Source organism: Dromiciops gliroides, chromosome 3 (assembly GCF_019393635.1).
Source record: "Dromiciops gliroides isolate mDroGli1 chromosome 3, mDroGli1.pri, whole genome shotgun sequence".
Taxonomy (NCBI): Eukaryota; Metazoa; Chordata; class Mammalia; order Microbiotheria; family Microbiotheriidae; genus Dromiciops; species Dromiciops gliroides.
In genome coordinates, this window is record NC_057863.1 from 358,762,964 (window position 1) to 358,777,736 (window position 14,773).

The 14,773-nt window shown below is 42.1% G+C and overlaps 1 protein-coding gene across 1 annotated transcript; it reads right to left on the reverse strand.

The window, feature by feature from the left end:
- Positions 1-294: 294 nt before the first annotated feature.
- Positions 295-14,164, reverse strand: TTC36 (tetratricopeptide repeat domain 36). The gene is made up of 3 exons (XM_043993259.1): positions 13,949-14,164; positions 11,375-11,563; positions 295-645 (listed from the first exon to the last, which is right to left on the reverse strand). The coding sequence occupies exons 1-3, from the start codon at positions 14,070-14,072 to the stop codon at positions 386-388; spliced, it is 573 nt and encodes a 190-aa protein (XP_043849194.1). The 5' UTR covers positions 14,073-14,164; the 3' UTR covers positions 295-385.
- Between the last annotated feature and the right edge of the window lie 609 nt (positions 14,165-14,773).

Below are 14,773 nucleotides of genomic sequence, written 5' to 3' on the forward strand. Positions count from 1 at the left end.
CTTAGAAGAACTGGAATTCTAACCCAGATCTCCTGACCCCATACTCTACCTTCATTACTGAACTGAATAGAGACACCTGTGGTGTAATGAAAAGTGCTTGGGAGTCTGGAGTCAGAGTACGGAGGCTTTAATTCAGACCCCATAACTTTCTACCTTACTGACCTCTGGGCTTTAGGGGACTCAATGAGCCCAAAGGCAGGAGCCTAAAACAGGCTCTAAAAATTAGATCCTATTAATGAATTCTATTGGCTGAGCTAAAGGGAATTAGCTTAACACAACGATTAGGAATCAGACTCAAATAAAGGTGACTTTATTCCGTTAGCGGGCGCTGCCCTCTCCCTCTGGGCTGCCCAGGAGCGTGGTACCCAGGCAGGGGTGCCTCTTCTCAGGGATCACTGATGCCCTGCAGCTGTCTCATCATGTCAGCCAGCATCCGGTTACACAGGGCCGCGTAAGGGTTGAGCAGGACCAGCTGGCGTCGGGCAAAGGGGCTGCCCAGCCGAGCTGCCTTCTCGAAATCGCTCCTGGCATCGTCATCTCTGCCCTGCAGACGGGCCACAAGCCCCCGCTGGACATAGCTCTGACATGCCACCTGTCCTTGGCCCTTACTCAGCAGAATGGCACAATCCAGGTCCTCCAATGCACCTAGCGGGGGTGGGGAGAAAGAAAAGTTCATAGAGGCTTGAGGTCATTGGAAGGGGAAGGCGTGAGGTGGAAATAGACTCTTCCTGGAGTTGTCTATCTTTGGCACAGGTAAAGAAGTTCCATCTTTCCTTGTGAAGAGTCACTGTGCCGCCCGATGGTCATATTTAGAACTGCAGCTTCCTTCTCACCCTCCCCGCTCCTGCCACCCCCACCCCTACCCCGACATCCCCCCCTTCCCAATCCCCACCTCCCGAGTAGCAAATGCTCCAGAAAGATTTCTTGGTCAAATGTAGCTTGGATCAAGCAGTGAGGTGTAGTGGAGAGAGCGCTAGATTTGATACAGAGAACACTCTGATTCAAACCACTTAGTTATTAGCTGTGAGACTCTGGACAGGGCAGCAAGACTGCTCAGTGTATAGTGCTCCGACCCTGCAGTCAGGAAGAGCAGAGTTCAAATTTGGCTTCGGACACGTATTAGCTGTGTGACCCTGGGGGCAAGTCACTTAATCCTGTTTGCCTCGATTTCCCCATCTATAAGATGAGATGGAGAAGGAAATGACAAACCACTCCAGCGTCCTTGCCAAGAAAACTCCAAATGGGGACACAAAGAGTCAGCTATGACTGAACAACAACCACAACACGAAGATAATTCCCAGACATATATATAGACAGTAGTTAGGACAGAATGGGAGTTTAAGTCAAATTATTCATCCCAACCCAAATATCTACCAGGCCTGAGGAATTTTCTTCTGAAAGGAGAGAGGCTGTCAAACTCAGATTTGATTTAACAGATTTTTTGTTGTGCTGGCTGAGTATGACTTTGGGTCTTACTAACCAAAGGGTTAACAATAACTTGAAGGGCAGCTAAGTGGCACAGTGGATAGAGAACCCACCCTGGATTCAGGAAGAACTGAGTTCAAATATGACCTCAGACACTTGACACTTACTAGCTGTGTGACCCTGGGCAAGTCACTTAACCCCAATTGCCTCACCAAAAAACAAAAACAAAAAACAAAAAACCCAATAACTTGAAGCTTGAATTGTCTCCCATTAGAGGGGTCACTGATCCCTGAGAGAAAGAAGCTAGTCAGCAGGGAAGCTGTGGAGAGAGCAGCTCAGCTGCATGGGAGATCAGCAGTGCTGGGACAGGCAAGGACCACAATAGTGGTTTCAGAGGCTGAGAGCTGTGCCAGTGGTCGGGGAACCATAGGAGGAGTGGGGACTGGGGAGGGTAAGTATTCCCTCTTCCACTTGTGTTGTGGGAATCACTGGGAAGTTGTGCATTTTATTTATTTTGCTGTTCTCTTCCATTAAATGACTTTTGGCCCAAGAAAAGTGAAACATTAGGTGGAGGCTCAGGAAACAAACCTAGATGGAGCTGAGAGGCCCCTAGTCTACATTCACACTATTCTTTTGGTTCTGCTGTTAACTCTACATCACTTCACAACATATTCTGAAGGCTGTAGGTTAGGGTGCAGTTTTCTTTTTTTCTTTTTCTTTTTGGTTTTGTTTAGTTTTTTTTTCAGGGCAATAGGGATTAAGTGACTTGCCCAGGGTCACACAGCTACTAAGTGTCGAGTGTCTGAGGTCAGATTTGAACTCAGGTCCTCCTGAATCCAGGGCAGGTGCTCTATCCACTGTGCCATCTAGCTGCCCCTAGGGTGTAGTTTTCTAAGGCCATAAAGTTCACAAACTGTACTCCTCCCATCCTGTTCCCTCCAGTGTGCTTTCCTTCAGGATATCAGTTAATATGTTAATTAGTCAGCTAGACTTAATTAGTTTTTATCTAGAGGTACAATACACATGGGTCTTAAGTCCAGTGTCTTCCCTCTTGTAGTAGATTCTATCCTATTTATCCTAGATATATCTTGCTTTGTGTATATTTGCTTGCATGTTCTTTCCTTCTTGAGGGCAGGGACTGTGTTTTGCCTCTCTTTATATTGCTACCATTTAGCACATTGGTTAGCACACAATAGGCACTTAATAAATGTTGATTAATTGGTGGCTAGGGAAGGGGTATTTAAGTCTAAAAGGTTGTAGGTATGGTGAGTGAAGCCACAGGAGAGTAGACTGACACACCTTTTCCAGGAGTAATGTCAGAGTTGATTTGATCTGGTTTCAGATGGAGAAGGGCTAGCTAGAGTAAGCACTTGGACAAGAGATGACCAGGAATGGCTGGAGCTTCCTGGAAATAATAGGCCAAGTGTAACACACACCCATCAGGACAGCAAGGCCCCAGAGCAGGAGTTCCAGAAAAAGTGTTTATATAATAATAGCTAATATTTACAAGGTACCTACTGTGTGCTAGGTACTGGGCTAAATGCTTTTATAATAATTATATCATTAGTATCTCTAATTTTATTATTATCTATAATATTATCATATTGTCTCAATATTATTTTACTTTTTTTTTTTTGCAGGGCAATGAGGGTTAAGTGACTTGCCCAGGGTCACACAGTTAATAAGTGTCAAGGGTCTGAGGCTGGATTTGAACTCAGGTCCTCCTGAATCCAGGTCCAGTGTTTTATACAATGCGCCACCTAGCTGCCCCTATTTTACTCTTAAAACAACCCTGGGAGGTAGGTGCTATTATTTTCTACATTTTACAGATGAGGAAACTGAGACAGAGGTTCAATGACTTGCTCAGGGTCATACATCTAATAAATATCTAAGGCTGGATTTAAACTCAGGTCTTCCTCATTCAAGGCCCAGAGCCCTATGTCACCTAGCTGCCCTCTATACAGAGAAACCTATCTAGCCAATAGCAATAGGGTGAAGGGAAAGGGAAAAAATAAGAGTAGTTGAACAGCTCTGCTCACCATCCCACCCCATCAATTGCTACAATGAATAAGAATTATTCATTTTCATCATTGGTTAAACAGGGTGGGCCCAAAGTCATGCATATTTAATAATTCCTTTATTTTTTGTTTTTAATTTACAATACCATAGTATTATATACAGTATATATAGGAAATGGATTTATATGATATGTGAAAAACCAAATCTTGTAAATGGTGAAAAATAAAAAAAATAATTTTCAAAAAGTTATTAAAACGGGGAAGCTAGATGGTGTAGTGGATGCAGGAGAACATGAGTTCAAATCCGGCCTCAGACACTTGACACTTACTAGCTGTGTGGCCCTGGGCAAGTCACTTAACCTTCATTGCCGAAAAGTTACTAAAACATCAGACCCTTTCATGACTTTTGACCCACCCTGGAGTATGTGTACACCATATATTCATATAATTAAATTTGTTCAGCTATTTCCCCAATCATTTTACTCATGCTTTATTTAGAAATGACATTGATATGAATATGTTTATACACATAGGTTTTTTCTTATTGTCAATAACTTCCTTGGGAGATAAATTATATTGGTGGGACAATGGGTATGAAAAGTTTCTATAATTTCATTTGCATAAATCCAAATTATTTTGAAAGGAGTTGGATTATTTCTTACCTTTATTAGCAGTAAATTAGCATTCTTGTTTTCTGATATCCCCACCAACATCCTTTGCTATCTTTGACATTCTGATGAATGTGAAGTTACATTCTGTAGTTGTTTTAATTTTCGTTTCTCTATTTGTTAGTTATCAATAATAGCTAATTATTGTTAACAATCAAAAGCTAGTATTTTTGTTTGTTTTGGGGTTTTTTTTGCGATACAATGAGGGTTAAGTGACTTGCCCAGGGTCACACAGCTAGTGTCAAGTATCTGAGGCCAGATTTTAACTCAGGTCCTCCTGAATCCAGGGCCGGCACTTTATCCACTATGCCACCTAGCTGCCCCCCTAGTAATTATTTTTAAACGTTTAAAATGGTTATTAGTAGTTTATATTTCTTCATTTGAAGACTTTATATACTTTGATCATTTATCTCTGGGGAATGGAAGATTTTAGATATCAAACTTTTAAAATAAGAAACTTTTCATGTAAATATTCTTTTTCCTATCCATATCATTGCTTCTTATTTTAGCTGTATTTATTTTATTTGTAGACTTGGTGAAAAGAACTATATCTATCATAGCAGATCTACAATGTCCAAAAAAGGTCATGGGTATTAAAGAAGGAGTGAATATAGCTCCCTTAGGAGTGTCCAGACCCCATAGGTATTCTTGTAGTTTCTGTTCTACTTGGGACAAACTCAAACATCTTCATTGCTCACTGAATGTCAGACATAGCAAGCAAGAACAGAATACCAGAATACCCTTACCATGTATGCCTATTGTGAAAAAGCTTAAAGAGGAGAATAGTAGGCTAAACTGGCAGGATACATAGCTGTCCTTGAAAGTTGTTCTCAGAATGATCTGTAACATGAGTGTAATCTGAGAGGCTAGAGTTTGGAGACTCCTTGATACCTAAGGAATGAAAAGATTGGCTGAGAAAGAAGCTCAGTTACTATGTCTGGTGTTTTTTATTATATGAGTAGGATATAAGATGTGCCCAGGGAACTATACACATTATTCACCTCTATGACTCCAGAACATTACAAAAATGATCTATGGAAAGAGACGTAGCAAATTAGTATAATCAAAACTAAGTGCAGGTAAAAGGTTCTAACTTAAAAGATGTGGGAGATTAAAAAGTACAAAAGAAATCAGTGAAGGGAAACACAAACCTAACAATCACAACTTTAAATGTGAATGAAAAATAATCCAATAAAATAAAAGTGATACCTCATTGAATCCAAAACTATTTAAAATCATTTTAACCATTTTTACTAGAAAAATAAAATTTGATGTGAAAATGTTTATTACATATTTTATAAAATGTAGCTGTATGGAAAATCCATTGAGTTAGTCCATCAATAGACCAATATAGGTATAGATATATGAGCTGTTATGGTGGCAAAGATACTCAAGACATAGATGCAGAAGAAGAGTATGACTCCAAAATATCTACAGACAAAGCCTTAGAGAAAAACACAGCTTGGACACAAATCCAACTAGAATTCCCAGAAGAGATGAAGCAAGAGCTTTTTGGTTTTTTTTTTTTAAGTTTAAAGTGTTCCACAAATACAATGAGAATGCTTGAAGAGAAAATTGGAAAATGAGAGCTATTCAATAAAGAATTGACAAAGGAATTCACACAAGAAACACAAAGCCTTGCCTGGGGAAAAAACTCCCTGAAAATTAGAATGGATCAAGTAGAAACTAATGATTCCTAGAGACAACAAGAAATATTAAAACAAAGTCCAAAGACTGAGACAATAGAAGAAAATTTAAGGTATCACACATCAAAAACACCTGGCCTGAAAAACAGATCATAGAGAAAAAAAAATGAAGAATTATTGTACTAGTAGAATGCCATGATGAAAAAAAGAGGCTAAACATCATATTTCAATAAAACTACTCAGATCTCTCAGAACCAAAGGATAAAGTTGTTTGTCCTTCATTTTGGGGGGGGGGAAGAGGGCAAGGCAATGAAGGTTAAGTGACTTGTCCAGGGTCACACAGCTATTAAGTGTCAAGTGTCTGAGGCCAGATTTGAACTCAGGTTCTCCTGATTCCAGAGCTGGTGCTTTATCCACTGCACCATCTAGCTGCTTCCCCCCCCCCCCTTCATTTTTGAAGAGGACCATGACATCAGGAGGTGATATCATGACTTGCAATGAATTGGATTAAAGTGAGGGAGGGCTGTGCAAAGTCACTAGCCTCACTTTCTCCTCTGGAGCCATCTGGGTCCAGTGGCAAGATATTATCAGGACAACTGGAGATGGTCAAGATATTATCAGGAAAATTGCAGATGGTCAAGATAACTGGAGATGGTCAAGATATTATCAGGACAAGTGAAGATGGTCTTGGATGCAGTGGGTGACCTTGACCTTTTAAATTAAGACCTTTCCCAGGTCTCAGTTTGCCTGAGGCAACATCCATTCAGTGATTAAGGCTAAGCAAGAAAGGAGGTAAAGAAAGGCCTCTTTTACCTAGTTAAAAAAATATAGGGGCAGCTAGGTGGCGCAGTGGATAAAGCACTGGCCCTAGATTCAGGAGGACCTGAGTTCAAATCTGGCTTCAGACACTTGACACTTAGTAGCTGTGTGACCCTGGGCAAGTCACTTAACCCTCATTGCCCCGCAAAAAAAAAAGGGGAAAAAAAGGTAAAAAAAATAGATAAAAGGGTAAAGATAAGAGGGTAAAGTAGAAACTAAGAATTCACCAGTCATCTCCTGAAATAAATTCCAAAATTAAAATCACCAGGAAATTAGAATTGAAACTCAGAGCTTCTAGATCAAAATAAGAAATACTTTGCAAGCCACTTGGGTATATTAAATGGACCAAAGGAAAAGCCTTGCCATGTTATTGATATTGACATTAGTATTCATAGGGAGTTTATGGGAAAACATGGGAAATAGTCACACTGGATGAGAAGGGATTAGAATCTACACCAGTGAAAGGAATACCCAAGTCAGTGAAACCATGACTTCACCAAAGTATCAGAACTGTACATCACCAGGTAGTCTACAGCTTTAAAGATAAAATATCACTGGGCTGCTCTTTTTTAAAAACAAAAGAGAATGGCATAATCAATAAGGAAACAAAATTCAACAATATGCTGCATACAAGAAATACATCAAAATTAAGATACATAGAGAATGAAAATGAGAGGCTGGAACAAAATTTACTAGGCATGAGGAGATTCCCCCCAAAAAGCATAGGTTTCAATCATGCTACTAGACAAAACAGGTAAACAGAACACAATTCCAGATACGGACAAGCAACAACTTATTGCTCTCTTTCATGATGAGTGCCTAATTAGATGCTACCCATCAGAGATGGATAGCTTCCCAGGCCAACTACAGCTGGCACAGGCCAGGAAGAAGTAATGTGGAAGCAAATGTCATGTTCTACAATTTTCCAGGCACAGTGATTCTTGCTGAAGGGGTGAAGACTTAGTAGTAGGGCTTGTGACACAGGAAAATATGCCAGAGAATTTATAATTCCCTCCAGAAAGAATACCATCAATGGATGGAAAATATCTAGCTCTAAGACAATCTTACATAGCCAAGGTGAAGAGGCGTGACCCAAAGTGGACTCAGTTGCAAGATGCTGTCTTGAGTTGGGCCACTGGTTCAGAGAAAAGGATGTGATTAAACAAACAGCTGAAAGCAAACTATTGTTATGAGAATGTCAGAAGTTGAAATTCTTTCATGGATCGCCTTAGTAGACTGTACAAGATCTCATGGAATTGCTACCAGCCAGTGCTTACCAATATATACCTTGGAAAGCCTTTCATGATGATTTGGGAAGATTCCATTTCTGCTGTGGCACAGGTGTGTGTGAGGCCTGAGACTTTTAAGCAAAGCATTTGACAAATGGTGCATTGTAACAATAGAAATTGCTCAGTCAAATCAACTCAAGGGATTCTCAATGTCTACCCTTATTAAATGTCCTCTTCCTGCTATGGCTAAGTAAATATTTTTCTTTTTTCTTTTTTTTGGTGAGGCAATTGGGGTTAAGTGACTTGCCCAGGGTCACACAGCTACTAAGTGTCAAGTGTCTGAGCTCGGATTTGAACTCAGGTCCTCCTGAATCTAGGGCCGGTGCTCTATCCACTGCTGCCCCCAAAGTAAATCTTTTCTTAACCATTGAATGACCCATGAGCACCTCATGCTGTTCCAGTATTAAACCTTAAATGAAAAGGGACTGGCTGGAGTCAGATTCAGCCCAAAACACCAGGGATCATGTTTTTGCCTTTCTTTGTATCTGCAGTGCTTGGCACATGGCATGTACCTAATAAAAGTTTGTTGACTGATTGACATTCAGGAGACAGCTACCAGCATGGTACGAGAGGAGAACAAGATCTATGAGGATCAAAGGAAGGAACTGACGACAGTTAGCTTGAAGAAGAGAAGACTCTGGGGCTAGGGATAAAATATAGTAATACCTCTTCAAGTATTTGAAGGGCTGTCACACAAAAGAAGGGTTAGACGTATCTGCTTGACCCTAGAAGACAGACCTAGGGGTCATGGGGAGAAGTTGCAGGAAGTCAGATTTGGGCTCAATATATGGAAATCTTACTAGAGCTGTTGTATGGGGAGGTGGTGAGCTATCCAACACTTCAGGTCGAGGCTTGATGACCAGTTGTTGGGCTCTGTCAAAGTTGGGGTTCTTGTTTAGGTTTGGTTGTGGTTGTTTGTCCTTTGTCTTGAAGAGAACCTTGACATTGGGAGGTAAAGTCATGACTTGGATTTAAGTGAGGGAGGGCAGTGCAAGGTCACTAACCTCACTCTCTCTTCCAGAGCCATCTCGGTCCAATGGAAAGTGTGACGATTGGAATGACGCCACCTCCTGGAGACTTACTGTAGAAAAGCTCCGCCATGAAGTGAAGGTCTTTGAGAGCAAGACCATGCGTCTTTTCTTTGGCATCAGGAAGTGGTGTTTGCTTGTGGGAGGAAGAAGGGGGAGCCTGGCGCTCTGACTGGGGCTTTTTCCTGAGGACTCTGGTGGAGAAGGGAGCTAGGAATGCACTCTCCCTTTAATAGATAGATGAATGTAGGCCTTTCTCTCTTTACCAAATTCTTATTCTCCTTAATAAATGCTTAAAAGTCTAACTCTTGCTAAAGCTTATAATTTATTGGCAACCACTCATTAGATTTTAGACAGACTAGCTAGAATTTTAGCCCTTAACACAAGATATACATCAGGACCACTGGAGATGGCTCTGGATGTTTTAAGGCAATTGGAGTTAAGGGCCTTGCCTAGGGTTACACAGCTAGTAAGTGTCAAGTGTCTGAGGTCAGATTTGAACTCAGGTCCTCCTGACTCCAGGGCCAGTTCTTTATCCACTGCGCCACCTAGCCTTCTAGAGGTGTATTTTTAAGTATCTACTCAAGCACTGTGCTAGTGCTAGGGAGTCAAATATAATAAAAGAAATGATCCAGACTCATAAGGAGCTTAAATTCCAACAAAGGAAATGAGGACATATATGAGTAAATACACAATAAATATAGAGAATAATTACAAACTATTGTGAAATAGGAGGCACTGGCAATTGAGGGATCAGGAGGAGCTTCATGTAGGTGATGCTTGAGTTGTACATTGAAGGAACACAGGGAATGTATGAAGTGGAGGTGAAGAGGGAGTGAACAGGCAAGGGCAGGGAGTCAGCTTGTACAAAGGAACAGAGATGAGAGATGGACTATTGGGTGTGAGGAATGGAGAGAAAGCTAGTTTGGCTGGATCTAAGAGCATGGGAAAAGAGCAGTGTCAAATGAGATTGGAAAGGTAGATTAGAGCAAGGTTGTGAAGGGCTTTAAAAGCTAAGCATAAGAGTTTAACATTTGAATCTACAAGCAATAGGAAGCCAATGGAGTTGATTGAGTAGGGCAGTAACATGGTCAGATTTTGGTTTGACTGCAGTGTATAGAATGAATTGAAGTGGAAAGAAAACTTCAGGCAAGTGAGACTAATTAGGAAATCATTGTGATGATCTAGTCAAGAAGTGATAAAGCCCTGAACTAAGGAGGTAACTAGGTAGAAAGGGATGGATCTTTGGTGATCCAAAAGGTAGGGGAGGGATATGTTTCTCCTGCCCCAAATCACTTTAAGCTTAAGCCCATTGTCCCCAAGGAAAAGCGTGTCCCTGATTCATGCGGATGTTGCATGATTTTTATTCTTGCTATACCTTCTCTGTAATGCCTTTTTGTAAAAATTAATTGATGCCTAGCATGCCAGATGAGATCTCACAGCAATAGTCCCAGGAACCCTGTCCCCTCAGGGTTACCCAATGATGGAACACAGAGGAGAGATGTTGTCAGCTACAGGACACTAGTTTGAGTTGAGGTTGGGAAACTGAGGTCAGAAGAGGCGCTATGTAGGTTAAATATTCATCATGCCCTCCAAGACCCAAACTAGCCTACTTGTACCCTGAACCCATTCTTTCTTCCTCTTTTTGCATAGGCCAGCCCCCCATGGCTGGGATGTCCTTCTTCTTCACTTGTTGTCTCTTGGAATCCTTCCTTCAAGGAAGGAATTAGCTTCCTTTGAGGCTCAGTTTAGCTGTCCAAGTGCTAAAGAAAACATTTCATAATCCCCCTAGTTGTTAATACTTTCTCCCATATCTACTGACTATATTTACTTAGGTTGTATCCTCCAGTAGACTATAAACTCTTACAAAGATATTTTTCCCCTTTGTGCTCTTATTGCCTAGTATATTGGAAGTCTTAGGGAGATAGAAGCCCTCTTATCGGCAGCAGAGTGCTCTGGTAGGTCTCCGTTAGTTTTCCATGGACCTAGAACTTGGACCACTGGTGAATGTGCCTAATGACTCCTCTCACACAGATATCATCAAAATACAGAATTCAGAAGTGGCAATAAGTTACAGCGCAAGTTTCCCAATGGTTAGGGCAAGGAGCAAGGTTGTCCATATGACCCATCAGTTCTTACTGCCAAACCCAGGCACTGCAGAACCCATTTGTTTCTTTCTTCCCTTCCAGTAGAGTGTCTGACATAAATGACATGAATATTGGCCAGGTTTGTGTAGAAGGGGAGCAGCTGGTCCCCATGCCACCAGGCTTCTTTTTTTTCCAGGCTAAATGACCCCATCCCATTTCCTCAGTGGTGTTACTTGCTTTCTGTCCACTGAGATCCATGAGACTTAGCCTCTTATGTAATTGCCCGGGCAGCACCAATGTAGCTAGGAGGTTGTTCCCTGCACAGATCCTCATAGAGAGGGTTCTCTGGAATTTGGCATCATCACCTTACCTTGCTCTCTTAAGATGTACTCACCTGCCACATCCCCCTGGAGCCTTCGAGCCTGGGCTCGGTTGTTATAGGCTGAGGCCCTGCCAGGCAGCAGGTCGATGGCTTGACTGAACCTCTCAAGAGCTGTGTTCAGGTTCCCAGCTTCAGCTGCTGTTACCCCCTGTAACTCTAGGTTCTTGGTCTGTTCTAGCAGGTCCCCAGGGAAGGCATCATCTGTAGCCAGTGTATGTGACCCAGGAAGTAGGGAAGAATGGGGAAGAGAGGAAGGGGAATGAGTCTTAAGATTTGGGAGACTGCAACTCTTCAGGAACCTAAGCCACATCGCTGGAGGGGGAGGACTGATCTGCCTGATCAATTGCTCTGATTGGAGTAGTAGAGAGGGATCAATTTACTGGTGCTTCTCAAAGGATCCTAGTATTTGGAGTAAGAAGGGTCTTTAAAGACCATCCAATGCAACTTCATTTTACAGATAAAGAATTTGAGACACAGAGGAGTAAAGTGAGCAACCCAACATCACCTAGGTGGCAAGTAGCATTAACTGGGATTATAACCTGTGTGCTCCTTCCTACTCTAAATCCAGGGTTCATTTCACACCGAGCTGCCTTCCCTGGATGGTTTTAGATTAGGCCATTCTTGGGGGTACAAGGCCTTCCTGGAGACAGGAATGTCTATGTGCACATCTATAGATGACAAAGGACACAAGTCACCACTCTCATCTGCTATTCAAGGCTTTTCGTGCTCTAACGGGTTAATTTCCCAGCCTCATACCTCATTCCTCTCTCACATGAAACCACCACTCTAGCTGGACTGACTTACTCATTAACCCAAGAACATACAACTTCCATTTCTGCCTCCATGCTTTTACCCAAATAAGTCCCCTGCTTGAAATGCTGTCGCCTTTTATTTGCCCCAGTGATCACAATTCTGATTAACCTTCAAAACCTAGCTGGAATTCCACCTCCACGAAGCTTTCCCAGACCACCCATCCCTCCATGATGTCTGAAATCCTACAGCACTCGTTGTCCACACTATCTCATATCATTACTGAGCTTTTCATAGAATGAAAGTCTCCAGATTGTTAATGGGAGGACAGGAGCCATGTTTCACGTTTCTGTATTCTCTGTAACCAGCACAGTTCCTTGCAGATAGCAGATGTTTGTTATTCATTGACAAAAAGAGTAGGGTAGACTCATGAGGTCTTTAGAGATGGAAGGGGATGGATCTTAGAGGTCCAGCCTCCATCATTAGTCTAGTATTGTTTACATCAGTTCTGCAGGACTCTTCTCTTTAACTGTCATCAGGTGGATGAGGGTAAACCCTGATGGCATGAGATTTACCGCATCTCCACCTCCCTCTCAAACATGGTATCCATTGCAAAGAGCCATTGGTGCTCCATAGAACTTATTTGACGCAGACTTTGACCTTGAACCATAAGACACTGATGACTGATTCTTTTTTTTTTTTTTTTTTAGTGAGGCAATTGGGGTTAAGTGACCTGCCCAGGGTCACACAGCTAGTAAGTGTTAAGTGTCTGAGGCCGGATTTGAACTCAGGTACTCCTGACTCCAGGGCCAGTGCTCTATCCACTGTGCCATCTAGCTGCCCCCGCAATTATATTCTAATAGGGAAGAACTGGCTTAGTAGTTCTAGAGACACACCAGGTTGGGACTACATCAAATAGTTACTACTCATGGCTCTCATTTGCTCCACACATCTGCTTCTTCTAGCCTACCTCCACCTCACACAGGTCTCCACTTCTACCAAGTAATACCCCTTTTCACTTTCTACCCCAAAGAATCTTTTCCATTGAGAAATACTGGCAAGGATGTAGAAGGGTGCCCCTTTACACATTAAATTTTGGCCAAGTGGTTTGGGATGGCAAGGGAGGAAGGTTTCCTATGGGTAAGCGTGGTCCTAAAGATATTCTTTTTTTTTTTTTTTTTTTGGTGAGGCAATTGGGGTTAAGTGACTTGCCCAGAGTCACACAGCTAGTAAGTGTTAAGTGTCTGAGGCCAGATTTGAATTCAGGTCCTCCTGAATCCAGGGCTGGTGCTCTGTTCACTGCGCCACTTAGCTGCCCCCCTAAAGATAGATTCTAATGCTAGGTTAGCAGGGGCACTATAACAAGTCACTCTGGAAGTCAGTTATGAGCAACTTGACACAGTTAACCTCCAACTGGTTTCCTGGGGATTTTAGACCAAGTCTATGGATTACCAATCGCCCTTCTCCCAGAAAATGGAGGACACAGGTAGTAAGGAGCCAAATCCTCTGTGGATGGGGAAGTTTCTAGTTTGTTTTTTTGGTGGGACAATGGGGGTTAAGTGACTTGCCCAGGGCCACACAGCTAGTTAAGTGTCAAGTGTCTGAGGCCGGATTTGAACTCAGGTACTCCTGAATCCAAGGCCGGTGCTTTAACCACTGCACAACCTAGCTGCCCCGAAGTTTCTAGTTTTAACTCACAAATTTCTAGGCTAAATGTTATAGACATCACAGGACTCAAAATAGGAATGGGACTGTAGCAATTTAGTCCAATTTTAGAAGTGAGCAAGCTGAGGCTCAGAGTGACAGACCAAGGGTCACAGAGGAAATAACTCTCACCTTCATCTTCCAACTGATTTTTCTCTAGTTGATCTTCTCCAAGTTCCAACCCAGGCACGTCTCCAAATGGGGTGTCTGGGCTGAAGATGGCTCTCAATACTGCTTGATCATTTGGAGTCCCCATGGTCTCTAGAGCTCAGCCCAAGGCAGTGACCCAAAGATAAAAGTAGTGAGGGGAGGAAACTGGGAGAGGCTGCACTGCCAATCACTGGGAAGAAGAGAGGCCGCTATTTAAATGAAGACAGTCATTCACTCCTCCCCCACTGCCAGGGCCTTAGTTGCAATGTGATCCACCCTGGAGTTAATGAATGACTGGCAGAATGTTTTCAAATATTTATTCACCTATGCCCTGCAGGAAGGTGACAGGGATTGCGGACATCAAAATTAAGGATTAAGGTGGGTTGAATGCAGGTTTTATTTGGAATTTAATTTAGTTGATCTATGGTCCCCTGGCATTAAATAGGATCATATTTATAAGGTTAGAAGAAATCTGAGATGGAATTAATTCAATTATTGCATATATGAAGAAACTGAGGCACAATGTGACCAAGTGACTTGTTCATGTTAATACTGCTGGTAAGTGACTTGACAGGATTTGAACTTGAGTTTTCCTGCTTCTCAGTCCAGGGTCACATCCACCTTGCCATGTTGCCTTTCATTCCATTACTTCTTGGATAGGTTTTCACCATATGTGAGAAACACCAGTTTTGTTTCTTCATTGTGCTCCCTCCAGTGTATTTGGGGATAAGTCTGTAACAATCCTACACAACCTTTTGTGTAGCAACTGTAATGCAATTAAAATAATTGTGAATTGTAGTTGTGCTT

Bases quoted from the DNA above. Each gene is read 5' to 3' on its own strand.
- TTC36 (XM_043993259.1), bottom strand. From the start codon at position 14,072: ATGGGGACTCCAAATGATCAAGCAGTATTGAGAGCCATCTTCAGCCCA. The intron at 11,564-13,948 runs GTGAGAGTTATT...CACTGGCTACAG, and splicing joins AAATCAGTTGGAAGATGAAG to ATGATGCCTTCCCTGGGGAC. The intron at 646-11,374 runs GTGAGTACATCT...CACCCCCGCTAG, and splicing joins GCTCCAGGGGGATGTGGCAG to GTGCATTGGAGGACCTGGAT.